General features: G+C 36.2%; 1 protein-coding gene across 1 annotated transcript in view; it reads left to right on the top strand.

The window, feature by feature from the left end:
• The window catches only part of LOC149284590 (prolyl endopeptidase-like), a 70,228-nt gene that overhangs the window by 42,108 nt on the left and 12,006 nt on the right, over positions 1–16,114 (top strand). Inside the window, exons 9-10 of the mRNA XM_089496455.1 lie at positions 2,598–2,795; positions 6,866–6,969. Coding sequence (XP_089352581.1) covers positions 2,598–2,795; positions 6,866–6,969 — 302 coding nt within the window. The remainder of the gene's footprint in view (positions 1–2,597; positions 2,796–6,865; positions 6,970–16,114) is intronic.

Raw genomic sequence — 16,114 nt, 5'->3', positions numbered from 1 at the left:
GCCTTAAACCCCCTGTGAGATGTTGAGGCATGATCTGAAACAAGCAGGTCATGCTTGAAATCCAACAAATGCCGCTGAGTTGACGAGATCCTGTATAGAGATGTAGGCCAGAATTCCTTGGCTGTAGTGTTTGGTTCTAATTAGCATTGCTCATTGTGGCCTAAACAAGTTTTGGGGACTTCTTACTCACGGGCCTTTTGGTGTAGCATACATTTCTTTAGTAATAAATTGATGACATAGGTATCTTAATTCTGTTTTGTTCAGATTACCAAATTAGATTTTGGTTGAAATCCCCGTCCATCATGCTGCATTTTCACAATACTAATAGTGGCATGTTTTTTTTTCTTTTTTACATTTTTTTAGGTTTCAATTTCAGCTCTGGCATTTTACTCCTCTCTGTTACTTACATCAAAATTTTATATCATTGCCACCACCCAATTATAATTAAGTGTTACTGTTGTGTATATTGCCCACAGGCTTTATTATAATATTTTTTTACTTTCTCTGGTCTGTCTTGGCATGGCAGCTGTGTTGTGTGCTTTGGTGAAAATGCAGTACTAAGGCCTGTGTTTAATGTACATACACTTAAGTATCGGAGCACCTACAGGGACTTTGATGACATCACATTCTAAATACATAAGTCACCAAAATCAGGAATCTGCACTCACTCCCCACAGGAACTCAGGTGCTTAGCTGTGCCAGGAAGGGCCAGCTCCCCAATAAATCAAAATAGAAAAAGGCTCCAGGCACTCATGGGTTCCATCAGGCAGATTTATTGGAAGAGACGACCAACAACGTTTCGACCTCACGATGAGGTCTTTATCAAGTTGACTTGATAAAGACCTCATCGTGAGGTCGAAACGTTGTTGGTCGTCTCTTCCAATAAATCTGCCTGATGGAACCCATGAGTGCCTGGAGCCTTTTTCTATTTTTATTCTAAATACATAGACATGAATATGAAGTTGGTCCCCTCTAACAGCTTCCACTCTTCTGACAAGGCTTTCCAAAGATTTTGGAGTGTTTTCTGTCAGATTTATTGCCCATTCATCCAGAGCATTTAGAGGTCAGGCACTGATGTTGAACAAGAAGGGCTGGCTCGCAATCTCTGTTCCAGTTCATCCCAAAGGTGTTTGATGGGGTTGAGGTCAGGGCTTAGTGTGGGCCAGTCAAGGTCTTCCACACCAAACTTATTCAACCATGTCTTTATGACCTTGCTTTGTCCACTGGGGCACAGCCATGCTGGAATAGAAAAGGGACTTCCCCAAACTGTTCCACCAAAATTGGAAGCATAGCATTGTCAAAAGTTGCTGAAGCATTACAATTTCTTTTCACTGGAAGTAAGGGGCCCAACCCCATACCATTATCCCTCCTCCACCAAACTTTACAGTTGGCATAATGCAGTCAGGCAGGAAACATTCTCCTGGTGTCTGCCAAACCCAGATTTGCCCATTAGGCTGCCTAACAGAGAAACGTGATTTGCCATGGAAACTTTTTTTTTTTTTTTTTTTTTTACTATTCAGCTATGGAATCAGCAGAGCGTTGGTGATTTTTAAACCTTATGGGCATCAGCACTCGGTGACTCCGCTTTGTGAGTTTATGTAGTCTTTTGCTTCGTGGTGGAGTTGCTGCTGTTTTTAAATGCTTTCACGTTCCGATAATTCTACTTACAGCTGACCGTGGAGTATAAGCTCTTCAGAACAACCCGTTTTTTCAAAACGGTTTGTAAAATGTTTTGAAAATGCTTGATTTTATAAACCTGTGTCAATGGGTCTGATTGAAACACCTGTTCAATAATAAAAAGGTGTGTCTCAAAACGTTGGCCATATAGTGTATGGTACAGGGCTTGATTTGTATGCTGGTAATGTGATAATGTGGCATTGCCATCTCTCTAATATCTGCAATCTCTGATGTTTCCTGCCTACTCTTCTTTTTTCCATGTTTTATTTATTTAGGTTTTGAGGAAACAATCCTAACTAATGAGTTATTGCATATGCAATATCAGTCAAGCTTTGTTTTGTGAACTGTCATATTGCTATCAAACTATTATATCCATGTTCCTTTTGATTTGGAGTTACGTATGCATTTTTCTTTTTCCTGGAAATGCAAACCACTAACCAATACTTGGAGATCATTTAAACATTAGCCATTGAACTGAACACTAGTGCAAATCAATATTTTTTTCGAGACACTGGGAAAGAACTGCACTAGATGGACGATTATAATTTCATATATTTGAAATACTTTGTTTTATACTGTATTTCTCCCACTATTTTTATTCATACGCATAGACACCTGGGACTTTCATTCCATGCTCACAAGGACTACTTCTGTATGTGTGTGTATTGTCAGTTGTGTATATTGTCAATTTTAAGGTTGTTAACTTTACCATCCTTTATTATAACAGAACTACGGGATCTGCTGTTGCTGTATAAATGATATGCCGCACAGTAGATTGGGCTTTATACACACTTGGCACACATCCTTGACAATGTAGAGAACTTTGAGACTAAGATAAAAAGATGCATTTTAAGAAGCCGCAAAATATGATCTGTAAGACGTACCATATTCTTCTAACACCTTATGTTTTTTCCTCCTAGAATGGGTGTCTTGTGTCCATGCCAAGCACTTAGTCCTATGCTACCTCCATGATGTAAAGAACATCCTGCAGCTGTATGATTTAGCTTCTGGAACCCATTTAAAGACTTTCCCCCTGGATGTGGGCAGCATTGTTGGGTACAGTGGTCAGAAGAAAGACTCTGAAATATTTTACCAGTTCACATCCTTTTTATCACCAGGTGGGTATTCATGAAGCATTTTTAGGGCATAGAATTGTTTAACCACTTAACAAATGTTGAAAACAATGTGTTTCTCACCTTTCTAGCATTCAAGCAATTCCACATTAGTTTTTTCTGTTGTGTTATCTTATAGGTAAATATAATGTAGCTTAATGGTAGAACTCCTACCATTTTTTATTGCTAATATAATATTAAAAATAAGACTAAAAAAAGTTCCACACTTTAATTTTTAAAAACAGTTCTACTTTTTGCATAATATGTTTTCTGTCCGTGGTGTATTAGAGAACTCTTGTATTTTAGCTCCAGTAGGAAAATAACATGTGCATTAATTTGCATGTAGTAAAATGCTTTGAAATCCATTCAAGGAAGGAGAAATGTAAGCCCAATAAATACAATTCTAAAAGAAGTGGTGGAGACATGTACAGTGAGGGTTTTTAAATATGCATGGGGTATCTTTATTTTGAAATGAGACCAAGGACTGATTAAGGGCTGAGTCCTCGCATCAAGAAAAACATCACATTCTATGTTTCTTTGTTTAAAACCTGCACAAATATATGAGGGAATGGTACTTCGGTGGATGATAATGCCTAAAATCATTCATATACCTCGTATACCGAGCCGTAATTTGAAACATTTCTCTCTTCTGAGCAGGCATCTTAAAACCAGTTATAAGCTTATGCTTCGGCTGAAGGAAAGTCATTAGTCAGAGATAGGACAGCTTCATTTGCATTCAGTCTGGAGTTATGAAACTAGGTGCAGATATTACGCTGAAATCAGATATTTTGTTTGGCTCACAGCGAGTTCTTTGTGAATTCACCTCAATTATTGCCTGCAGTATATACCTCTATAAGAAAGTAAGACATTATTTTGGCATTAGATGTACTAGTTAAGACTTATGATTGAAAACGGTATCTGTTTTTAACAATGTGCAATTTCAGAACAAATACATTGTTTCTTGGTGCGTTATTTACATCATTGTATGGGCACAGAGGTAACTGCAAACATTTCTTATGAAGTAAAAACACACAGCTTCAATAGTGCCATACATGTTATTTCAGACTCACGGGGTAGCACAGACCTTTAGTGACAGCTAATAGCCATGTTGCTTTTCATAAATCTCAGTCCAAAGTGGTAGGTATTCCTTTAATCCAGACTATATATCTGTAATGATATAATAGTCACTAAACGGTCATCAAAGCATACTTTGTGAGACAGTTCTGATATATCTTCTCACTTTTTTTTTTGACAGGAACGATCTAGACCTTAATATTGTTTCTGATGAGTAAATGTTAGAACATTACTGGAGATTGTCCCTTCTTGGAGATATTAAATATATATGTCCACTTAAAGTTTACTAAATTATCTATTAACTCTAATAAAACTATGCTGCCATGTTAGCTCAAGGAATCCCCTCGTCAACAAATTATTTATCAAGATCATCTGAGATGAGAGGTGTGTTATACAATTGTCATGCCACTTTTATAAAATCTTAAATTATCCACCTACTTGTCCCAAGGAGTATGTATTTGAATTGAAACTAGAGCATATGGTTAAGAGACGAGGTGGTGGACAAATCTCTCCTTCCTTAATTTTTACCCTGAGAGTGTGCATGCACATACACTCTCGATAGATACACCAATTTATCCCCCCCCCACCAAAAAAAAAAATACATATATTCTCTGCCATAAAGGCTGTGTAAAGTACATCTCTTTCCATTGCCAGCCATCCAGGGATGGCCCGGAATTCCATCTATGGATGGCCAAGAATTCCTTCCCTTGCCGTTTTCAGGGAAATTTCACTGGGGCTCCTATACCACAGCTCATTTTTGTGAAAAAGCGTGTGTGAGGATTTTTATAGAAGGCGACTTGCATCTTTAGGTACTCTGTATGTAGTTCTACTTTTTCTTAAAGAGAAAAGCCAGTCGTCATGTGCACTTTAATACATTTCATAGTTGAGAGGTCCCTTGCAAGTACATGGGGGATTTTGCAGAATCCCCCCCCCATATGCATTTGCCTCTAACCCCTAATATTTGCCTTGCTGTTAAGGTTGTAAACATAGAAAGTATTTAAATAATGACTTTTACTTGCTTTGTTTTAAAAGAATATCAAGTTTTTATGAACCGAGTATGTTTGTGTTTGTAAGAGATTCTTTCACCTTATGTGGAGTTGCTTATCCACATACTTACTTATGTGGAAATCTCCATGAAGCCTGCTTTTTAAACATTTATATCATTTTTTACAGATTACGGTTTGTAGATTGCCTTTTTAATATGCAGTAGGTGAACTGGGATTTAAATGCTTTGTATACAAACATGGCAAATACATTAATAGCAAATCTTGGAAAGTTTTGAATCTTGGCAGCACTTAACCGCGTTCTAAGCAGTATTTCAACGCAAATGTTTTAGAGTTGTTTGCGTTGGTAATATCACTCCTTATGGCAACAAATATTTAAAGATTCCTTTTCTGAATAATGCTAGAGATGGCAGGTAGATATTTCCAGAGATCATCAGTAGGTCACAATAAGAATTATGTCTTAAGTGCATGACAAAGCCACTGTTGTACTTGTGGACGACTGCATTTTCAACATTTCTGCTACATTCGTCTTCATTCTGTTACACACACATATATATATATATATATATATATATATCTCATTACATAAGTTATGGTGCGTAAAAGGTGATGGAAACCCTTCCACTAAAATTTAAGGGGTAGTAGAAGTATTATTAAACACTCATCTACAGACACCAGACAAGCCAGAAGGCTTGCTTTTCCCTCAGAAATCTCATGGTGCTTTCACAACCACAAGGGATTCTGGGTAGGCACATGCAAATAAGGTTAACAATTATCACCTTTGCCTCTATATCCACTTTATACATGGATTCCTTGAAAGTAACTGCCCGCTGTACAAGACAGCCTTTAGACAAAACTCAGGAAGAGGTACAATAGTCAGATCACCACTCATGGACATATATATATATATTTTGTTTTAGTTTTACTTCTTATAAATTGAACTCGGGTGCAAATGAGAAATAAAACCCACAAATATGTGCATATATCTGTCCTGAGTTTTGATATCTCGAATGCCTGGGATTTTCATATATTTTGTCAATTATAGGGCAAATTTTAAAAGGTGCACATATATTTTTTCTAAATTGTAATATAATTGTATATAATGTTTAAATGTTCATGGTCTCTAAAAATGCATTATATTGCACTAGGGTTATCTTTACTTGTTTTAGTGCATCTGTTTCCCCACCAATATCATCCAAATTGGGTGGCTAAAAAATTGATTTTCAAACACATTTTGCATAGCTGCTTTGGATTTCTAGCCCAGGGTATGTCACGCATATAACATAAAACATGGAGCCTAACACAGTGCATACCGTCTTTAGTTATACTCCCCTTCCTGTACATGCTCAGTAGCATATCACTAACTTTAGTATGCTATGTGGTTTCAGAAGAGCCACGTGAGGTTAAATAAGTTCGATTTTTTTACCTCATTCATGCGTAATGCATTGTAATATGCGTAATGCATTGTAATATGCATTAAAAATAATAACAATAATATGTTTCTTGTAAACCAAAACAATTTACATATATTTTTTTAAAGAAATTTAAGCATTTACAACCAATCACATGAATAAGGTTATTCTATATCCTTATTACCCTGTCACATGTTGCTTATTAATTTTAAGATCAGTACTCCGATATCGTATTCTGTCATTTATCACACTGCCGATGTTTAATATTTGATACCCACCTGTTCCGTACAACATTATTAAGAATGATCATCACACATTTGATTTTATCTACATATACTGCAATGCATTTGCATTTTGAACTTTGAATTATTTCTTTCATTTTGAGATCCTTACGAGGAATAATTGAGCTGCATTTTCCTGTGAATAAGTGTTTATAAATTATTCAGTGTATAAATGGACCCGAAGGCTGCTTTCTACTAGTGCTTAGATTTTTGCCATCTCCTATAGTATATGAGCTTCTGTACTAGATATTGTTCTCCTAATGATCTACTTATACTAAACTGACAATACGCATCTCTTGTTGTAGGTATTATTTATCACTGTGACCTGACCAACAGTGCATTGGAGCCAAGGGTTTTCCGGGAAGTGACTGTGAAAGGATTTAATCCCTCAGACTACCAGACTATCCAGGTGATGATTAATATTAAATAATGATAATAATAATGAACTCTGTGGTTTTCAAGCCTTTACCAATATGACTACTTTTTATATGAAGTTTTAGTAGTTTTAAGTTGTCATTGCCCTGATTAATGTGTTTACGGAGAAAAATCTGTCTCGATGCTGGCAGACACTGCATACCCTAGTTCTGCTACATTCATTTTACTTGGATGAGCCATTCTCTGAAGCCCTGTCATTCTCTGGGGTACACGGTGTGATGATGGTTATGTAATGACACCTGTCAGCTCAGCAAAAGACTGAGAGCTAATAGATCAATGAACAAATGTTGGCAGGTAATGACTTCCAGCATGGCATATGACCCTGCTAAGCAAGCATCTAAAACTTGATGAAAGTCATTTTATATTGTGATGTGTCCATTATTTATCTGTTCAGCGTAGTATCTTTTTTCTTAATATTGTTCTGCTTTTTTGGTTATACTTTGGGTCACAATCGGTGGTTAGCTTTGTCCCTGTGTCCTTGGAGACCTGTCACCCAAATACCTGGTGAACCAGTTTGAGGGAGTTGTGCGCTGCTTGGCAAGAAAGACTATGATTCATGCTACACGCTGGCCAATTAGCTGACCGCTAACAGATACCTTAATTAATGGTAAAATATGCTATGAACAGCAGAACACCACATAGCAAAACGTGAGGACTCTCTGCTTTCTCACGCTAAATCACTGGGGAATCCCATGCACAATCAATGCATATGAAATGTCCGTTTAAGCTTGTCTAATTGGTTGTGAAAAAAATCTAGATTCTATGACACAACTTGCATTTACATATAATATTTGTAGTAGAATATATACAATTTAACATAGACTATTGAACATACCAATAGTATTCTGTACTGTTGCCACATTTGCCTAATAGAGGTGTGCTTCCTCTGGGAAAATGATTTCTGTTTCGCTTGCTAAAGTCTGAAAGCATTCTGTTGGCCATTAGTGGTTATCAGCTACCACTTTTTATTAAGTATAATTTGAGAATGTAAGTGAGCATCAATAGTTATGATGCCATTTTGCTTTGTCAGTGGACAAGATTTACAGAAGCATTAGTGGCATCTCTCTATGTTAAAGAAACAGTCATTTCAGAACATTTTTGACACCTGTGTTCTATTTATGATAATTATTGGGTAAAAACTCCAAATATCATTCAACACTGAATGACATTTTATATTTACCTGTGGTACAGACAGTTTAAGACAATCATTAGGATACATTGAATAAAACACTCAAGTTAGATGGAGGTGAATATGGTTTCCAGCTTGTAGCTGACTTGCAAATTCCATGATGCTCAGACAGTGGATGGTACCCTGTAAGTGCTGGAGTAACAAAACAAGCCCATACAGTTATCGATTTTAGTGTATTTATATAGAAACATTTGTTTTTTTTAGTGTACATGGAAATATTGATTTTAACTTAGGTGAACTCTGTAGGTCTTATGTGTCTCTTTTAATGGCCCTATTTATAAAGAACAGCCTGGCGGAGTTCTAGGTCTGGCACAATTAACCATAGAAACATAAATGTTCCTGTGTATTACTTCCATGGTCTGTATTTTTGTACAAATATTGTATGGTACCAAAAAGAAAATTTAAAATTTTTAGTCTACCTTACATATTCATTCACGCTTTAGAATCAAGCTACTAATATATTCTGCCTATTGCATGCCCTTACAGATATGTATATATTTCAGCACATCTGCTTTGTGAGCTTATGTGTTTCCAGAAATGTGTTTTTCGGGAGTCTTCACACAATATTAAAATGTATGAGCAGCTATGTTTGGAAAAGCAAGCGTCTATACAGCAGATTTCATCCCACTGAGATGCTTTTCAATCAAACAATGAAAAATATGCACTCGCAAAAGTATTACTTGTCACATTGGAGCAGAGATAAGCCATTCATCTGTGTGTTTGCATTCCTTGGGACAAATCTGCTTGTGTGTGAGCGTCTGTTCTGCTTTCATGTTATCGATCCGTGCTTGTCAACTTTTGTTGAGGAAAACATAAGAAAAGAACACGCTCCCAAGACACATACAGGAAAAAATAATATATATTTAGAATCAGCAATACAGATGGAAAAAATAATCTGGATGTAATGAGCCAGTATGTGAAAAGGAAATAATTAGAAAGAAAAGAGTAAAAAAAAACAAAACACCAGTTAGAGAGAGTTCATGGTTAGGTGGTTTGTATGGATTAAGTGGTCCTAAAAAACAAAAAACAAAAAAAAAAACCCCCAAAAAACTTAAGAGTAAAGTTTATAAGGTATGTTACAGCCAAAGGTAGTAGTTATGTCAGTTATAACGCAATGTAAAGAATTTTATGACCCATCACAGCGTACTTTCTGCTGGCCTTGGTCCTCACTGCTGAGTGCCAGGATATGATGTCTCTTAAAATTGCATACAATGGAGCCTTTGCTGGCGTGGAACAGTCTCCTCTGTAGTGCAAATCTGCTAGTTAGGAGATCATAGACTTCATAATAACAGAAACTGCTTAGCAGAGCAGAAATTCATCAAGTTTAGCAGGTTGGAACACGTGTCAAGAACCAGCTAATTTTGTCACTTTCTCAGAATGTCGACTTGTAACACCATTATAAATGGATTCGAATGTGTCAGGGCAGCAATGACTTAAATGTGTTGCCATACATACGCATAAAGAACATGGGAGTCTGTGTATAATGAGAAACGGTTATGGAAAGTGATCCATCAAATCATCATTGCCATCAAAATCAACTGGACATTCCTTTGATTATTTTACCACCTTGCAGCGGAATTGCCTGTTACAGATAAATCCATAATTCCTGCAAATCAGTGGAGTAAGTGGACTGAAAGCGGTCATCTCTGACATGAGAATTACCTCGCGGCAGCTGAGTAAAGGTTCATCCTGTTTTTACACTTAACTTTCCATGAATTTAAAAGAAGGGATCTAGCTACGCGTATTACTTGTGATAAGAATTGGAAGAAGGTAAAAATAATAAATCTGTAATTGTCAGAACCCGAATCCTCCTTTGTATATTCTAGTCAATATAAATAACGTATTGGAAGTCTTTTAATTCTCTAATTTCTATTTATCATTGTTACTCAGATGTTTAAAGTTTCCCTTCCTTGGAGCAAAGCAAATTTTACAGACTTGAATGTGCTGCCTGTAGAACGTGAAGGAAATGTGAATTAGGGGGTTATTGAAAACAACTGCCATGGTGAATTTTCTGATAAATTCTTCATAACTTGGTTGTAGCTGAATCACTGCAAACACAGTCCAAAAAGAAAAAACTATTCAGAAATGTGTGTTTTAAGTTTTCTATATCTTTTTTTACTTTTACCAAAGTGTTGTGTGATATTTCGGCTCAAGTAGGAAATAAAATGAGTTCTTCTATTCATTCAGGCATATGAATACAGAAAAATGTATTTTGTATTTTTTTTAACCACTCATCTACAAACACCAGACAAGCCAGATTGCTTGTTTTTTTCCTCAGAAATCTCTTGGTGCTGCCACAACCACAAGGGATTCTGGGTAGGTGCATGCAAATAAGGTCAACTATTATCACCTTTTGCCTCTGTATCCACACCATGAGATTTCTGAGGAAAAAACAAACCTTCTGACTTGTCTGGTGTCTGTAGATGGGCCCTTAATTTTAAGTGGAAGGGTTTTCCATCATCTTTACCCACCATAACTTTAATTATTGGTATTTTTCAATGAACTTGAATGGTTTTCAATTGTCTGCTTGGCCAACATATATCTCCCAGACTTTTAGGTCTTCCCAAATAAATGTTTCCCTATGTCTTGCTCTGTAACTGCACTGGGAACTTCCAACAATATGGCAATTTACCAAAGGTGCATCTATGGGTTCTACTGTATATAGTATCATTTACACTTAAGCAATACTGCCTAATTAAATTCCCTCCCCTGTACCACTCCTGCCAGAAGGTTGCTCCACTTATCCACAGCACTGTCAATAAAATAAAGCCTCCAGGTATATTTGTTTCTAGTGTCCAAATGGTTTACCAACGTTTAGTATTCCTCTGATGTTCTAAATACTTTTATATTGGATGTAGTCACTTTACAGTGAATGACATTTTCAATATGGCTCGTATTTTGTTAACACAGCCCGAATGAGATAAAATTGATTTGACACGGCCGGCATGAGTTTGTCAGTTAAGCTCTTCCGAGCTGCCAATATGCTAGTGTAACATCCTATTAGGTTCAAGCTCTGACCATGAAATCAGCAAGCTTCAATGCAGACATGCAAGTGTCAATGTCATTTCTGTAATAACATATAAACGTTGGAGGCTCTAAAACACTCATATACATTTTGGATGGTGTCTGAAATGATTAATTTATTGATTTGCGACAAAGGCATTTTCAACCTGTGCAGGGAATACTGTACATTATATTTAATAATGAGTGCAGGAACATAAGAAACATAATTTATATAGCTATAAAAAGTAAGTTCCTTATACAATTATGCAGAATAACAAAACTTTCAATGTAAACCATACCAATTTTTGGATGGCAATATAGAGAACGTTAGGCAGTGCCAGGATGCAAATGATAATCTGCCCTGGGAAAACACCTGCTCCAAATGGCATAGTTTAAATACCGTGTATCACGTATTTGTGTTATCCTAGTCCCATAATTTTGGTATGTTCAGCACCCCTTAATAAATACACCACCATCATTCTGATTCTGCCACAACCTTATCACACCTCACATCCTATAAATAAGATGCTCGGCTCCAGCTTTTCCTCTCTGATGCATATTCAAACATATTGACCACGCTTAGTCAGGCAGACGCAAACTCAAAAGGTACTGAGAGCCACTCAATCACAATTATCCCTCTAAACCTTACGCACACATGCACAATTTTCAAATAACATAAATTCAAACATACCACAGCAGCACTATATAACTCAACATGAGTTCCCATCCAACCTTCATTCTTGTGAAATGTAGAAATCCCTTGTTCAAAGGGTAGCAATTCTAATTCATTGGTTTGCTTTGATTATAATTCTATTTTGATAAAATTCTAGGATAGTTGCCTTAGAGGAATGTTCTGTGATGAAAGCAAAGCCATATCCCTTTGATTTGATCCTGATGCTAAAATAAACATTTGTTGTGAGAGATTACCTAAATACTAATGTTTGGATAAATGCTTCAGTGTCTTCTACTTTGTAAGCTACGGTTTAGTCTCAAAGTAAGCAGTGTGAGATAAAATCAATCCCTTTGTTGGGAAAATTTGGGTCAAGGATTCTCGTTTTTGGTAACTAAGATTAACACAGTTGTAATGCTGTTACTGTGAGAGCCACTGTTAAAATAGTGTCAAATTACCAAATTAATATTTTATCTAATTTTGCTTAGCCAGGGTTATGGACTGCTAGTGGTATCTGAAACACATAGACCTGTTTTAGAACTGGATTATGTTGACATAAAGTAGAAAAATCAATGGATAAACTTAAGGGGCAGTCATTGGCACCTTAAGACATATGTTTCTGTTGAGTGTTTCTTACAATAAATATGTGGTTGTAGTGTTGGTTTTTAACGTCTGGTTCCTGTGCCGCCAATTGCCGCAGAACATTTGATTGATGTCTCTATGCTTGTAAAGGATACTGGCCTTCAGGGTGTTTGATCTTAAAAAGAAGAAGTTTGTGTCTTACTGTAGTCAGGTCTTGAGACCTGATATGAGAAATAGTTATATTCCCATTCCATTGTTTTAAGGTGATATGTAAATATAATTGCACCTCTTTTGTAAGTGCCAATATAAAATGGAATAAGGTAAATTATTGTTTAAATCTTTGATAATAAACTGGATTATTAAATGTTCACACAGTTTTTACCTTGTAACCTTTATTTCAGTATATGGTCTTCCAGGCTTCTGCTTACATGCTGCTGTAATAAAACTGTCTCAAATAGAACTTATATAGGGGGTATAATGCATATCAGGGGGACAGAGTGGCATATTTGGGGGGGGCAGGGGGCATATCTGGGGCTATAAGGCATATCTGAGGGGGCATATCAACGACACAGTGGTATATAGGGGGTAATAAGGCATATTTGGGGGGCACAGTGGCATATCAGGGGGCTATAAGGCATATCAGGGGGGCACAGTAGCATATAATGGGTATAAGGCATATTTGGAGGGATAGAGTGGCATATGTGGGGGGGCCGAATGTCATATCTGGGGTAAAAGGCATATCAGAGGGCACTATGGCATATGGGGGGTGCAAGGCATATCAGTGGTTATAAGGCATATCTGGGGAGGATGGAGTGGCAAATCTGGGGTATAAGGCATATCAGGGGGTATAAGGCATATAGGGTATATAAGGCATATAGGGTATAAGGCATATGTGGGAAGGGAGGAGGGGAGGAGTGGGTTCAAATGTGCATAACTGGGGCAGGTTGGGAAATAAAAACAAGAAATGCATTTTTCTCAGTTTTTTTTTATTCTGCCGTTTGTTTTTAACATCCTGTTTGTTTATTAAATTATTTTAAATGAAAAATTTAAATTTATTTTTTTATCCGATTAATCGAAAAAATAATCTGCCAACTAATCGATTATGAAAATAATTGTTAGTTGCAGCCCTAGATGTTAGCTGATTGAGAAAAAAAAACCCTGTTTATCGAGGAATTTTTTGTTTGTGATTGGGACAAGCACAATTTATGATCAGCAATTATATCAATATAGACTTTGATATTTATGTAATAATACTAGCTACAAATGGCCATACAAAGTCTGCCAACTTTCATGGGTAGCCTCTTAGTGCTAGGTTTGTTTTACCAAGGCATTTACAGAAGTGATTTCAAGAATAAAAAGGTGCCATCTCGTTCCTGAGGCTACACAAGTCGCCTTCTGCAGTAAGTTGCGCATGACACCATGACAGATGAGCTGAGATCTGATGCACTGTGATGGAAAATTTCAAACCAGGTCACTTGAACAAGTCATCGTGGAATGAGTATGAGAAGAGACATGTATGTCCTTCATCTGCTACCTGGCTAGTCTGCGCCAGAAGCAAACCAGGTCATCATCTGGTGTGACCTTGCTGAGAATCACCACTCATCGCTGAATAAAGTGACTCCTGCGGTTTAGGTCAGCACATTATGCATATAATTTTATTTTTATTTTTTTATTTTTTTTTTATAAAATCCCCTGTCTTCTGCTGCCTGCATGTTTTCAGTATGTTCTCAGTCAGTGGCTTTGTACCGATTATCGTTTTTTATGTCTGTCTTCACAAATGTTGGTGGGGAGGATCTCATGGTAAATTCTTGCCTGGGCATATCTATTCTTTAGGAAAATTTTGTTGTGCTGGCATGACTTTTGACTGCTTAAGGATAAGGCTGTTTTAGAATTAATAATGGAAGCATTTTCAGTATGTTTTACACAAAATTTCCCTTTCTCTCATTTAGTTTACAAAATAAATTATATAATTTAAGTAAAGTAGGGGTCTTTCTTTACAGTTTTTCTTATAATTGTATAGATAGTGTAAATGAATAAACTCATAATACAGTATTATATATATCTATATATAAATCAATCACCCCTGCTTGAAATGTCCCAGTGACCCAGTGCATTCAGCAGCAACAAAATATTTTATTTACATCATTTTGTGATGTGAATACATTTTTTTTTTAATTATTGATACAAGACCTATGGGTGCTTTGAATTGTTGGTGGATATATATATATATATATATATATATATATATATATATATAAAGCACCCACCCTGATTTTAGAAATACCACATATACCTAGGATTTTAACCTATTTTGGTAATGACATGGCAAATATAAAAATAGGCGCATCAAAAGTATATGTCACCCCTAGCAGTATATTTAGCACTCTTTTGAGCTCTGGGAGTCATTACATATTTGTAAAACGTGGCGTAACATCTAAATGTGTCAGCCGTCCTCAAGGGGTTAAAAATCTTTTGTTATTCCTAGTAAAGAATACTTTTTATCTTGGATTAACAAAATCTTACAATACTAAACACTATATAATATTTCAATATTTTGTTACCAAAAGTATATGTTTTATTTTTTTAAACATTTCTTTCATTGCAATGATACATTTGTCTATGTTTGCATCTTGTAATTAGGACATAATCAGTACAGTATGCATCTTCCACAACATGTCTTCCTCATCTATATTAGTATATATACCTGTTTAATGTTTTAAGTCATGTGCACCTATTTACTAAATGATACATATTCTGTAATCCTTTTAATCCTTTCCCTATTAGACAGAGGTGGAGAATCTGTAGGCCTTGTAAAAATTCATTAAAAAAAAATGTACAGTCCATCAGCAAACTTACAAATGGCATCTGGATATTGAGACAAAACTCTGTAGCAGTCATTACAAAGAACTATTCTTTTTTCTATCGGCACCGCCAGTCACAGCATCCTCCATGCAATGTGCTTCTGGACCAAGACCAAATTGCAATGCCTGGAACCTCTATTTGTGTTTTCTTTGATTTAATTTCTAGGAAAGCAAAATGCATTTCTGGAAAGGTTCCTAAAGGTGTTGCATCAATTGTGATCACTAGAGAATAAAAGGACTTATATATGTAAATAAATAGGCTACACATGGTGCTTGTACTTAAAGCTGATGTAATCAGTGAGCCAGAGCAGTATAAATAAAGCCTACGCGCTCCTGCAGTTTATTCTGGTTTCCTTGTGTCTTTTCATTAATCAGAGTTTACCATGGTGCAACGTTCACCAATCTGCTGCACATGTCTTCAGGGATTTGTTCATTGTAGCTGATGTGTGTTTAAAGTCTATTGGCTTTTTATTTATTTCATGAACTTTAAGTAGCAAATGGTTATTTTCTTGCAATCTGCTATTTGGATTAAATTATTTAAGAAAAAAAACACCTTCCCGGAGGAAAACATTGTTCAAAACGTTTCCTGTATCACCAAGTTGTTTGCAACTGGCTGGCCGTCTTGGTCTAGTAATGCATAAGGTGGCCAAATCAGCATTTTCCAATTACTTTCCCGTCCCAAAGTTCGTTCCTATTATTTAATTATCCTTACGAAGGCTGCGTGAACCAATGAACAATAATTAGAAAATCAGCGACAAGGCATCTTGTGATTTTATCCAAGAATAACAATGAGATTATATATTTTATCACATTG

The sequence above is a fragment of the Sceloporus occidentalis genome, unplaced genomic scaffold (genome assembly GCF_023333645.1).
Source record: "Sceloporus occidentalis isolate IW3139 unplaced genomic scaffold, rSceOcc1.0.p SCAF_90, whole genome shotgun sequence".
NCBI lineage: Eukaryota > Metazoa > Chordata > Lepidosauria > Squamata > Phrynosomatidae > Sceloporus > Sceloporus occidentalis.
This window is presented reverse-complemented; position numbering and strand designations above follow the sequence as displayed.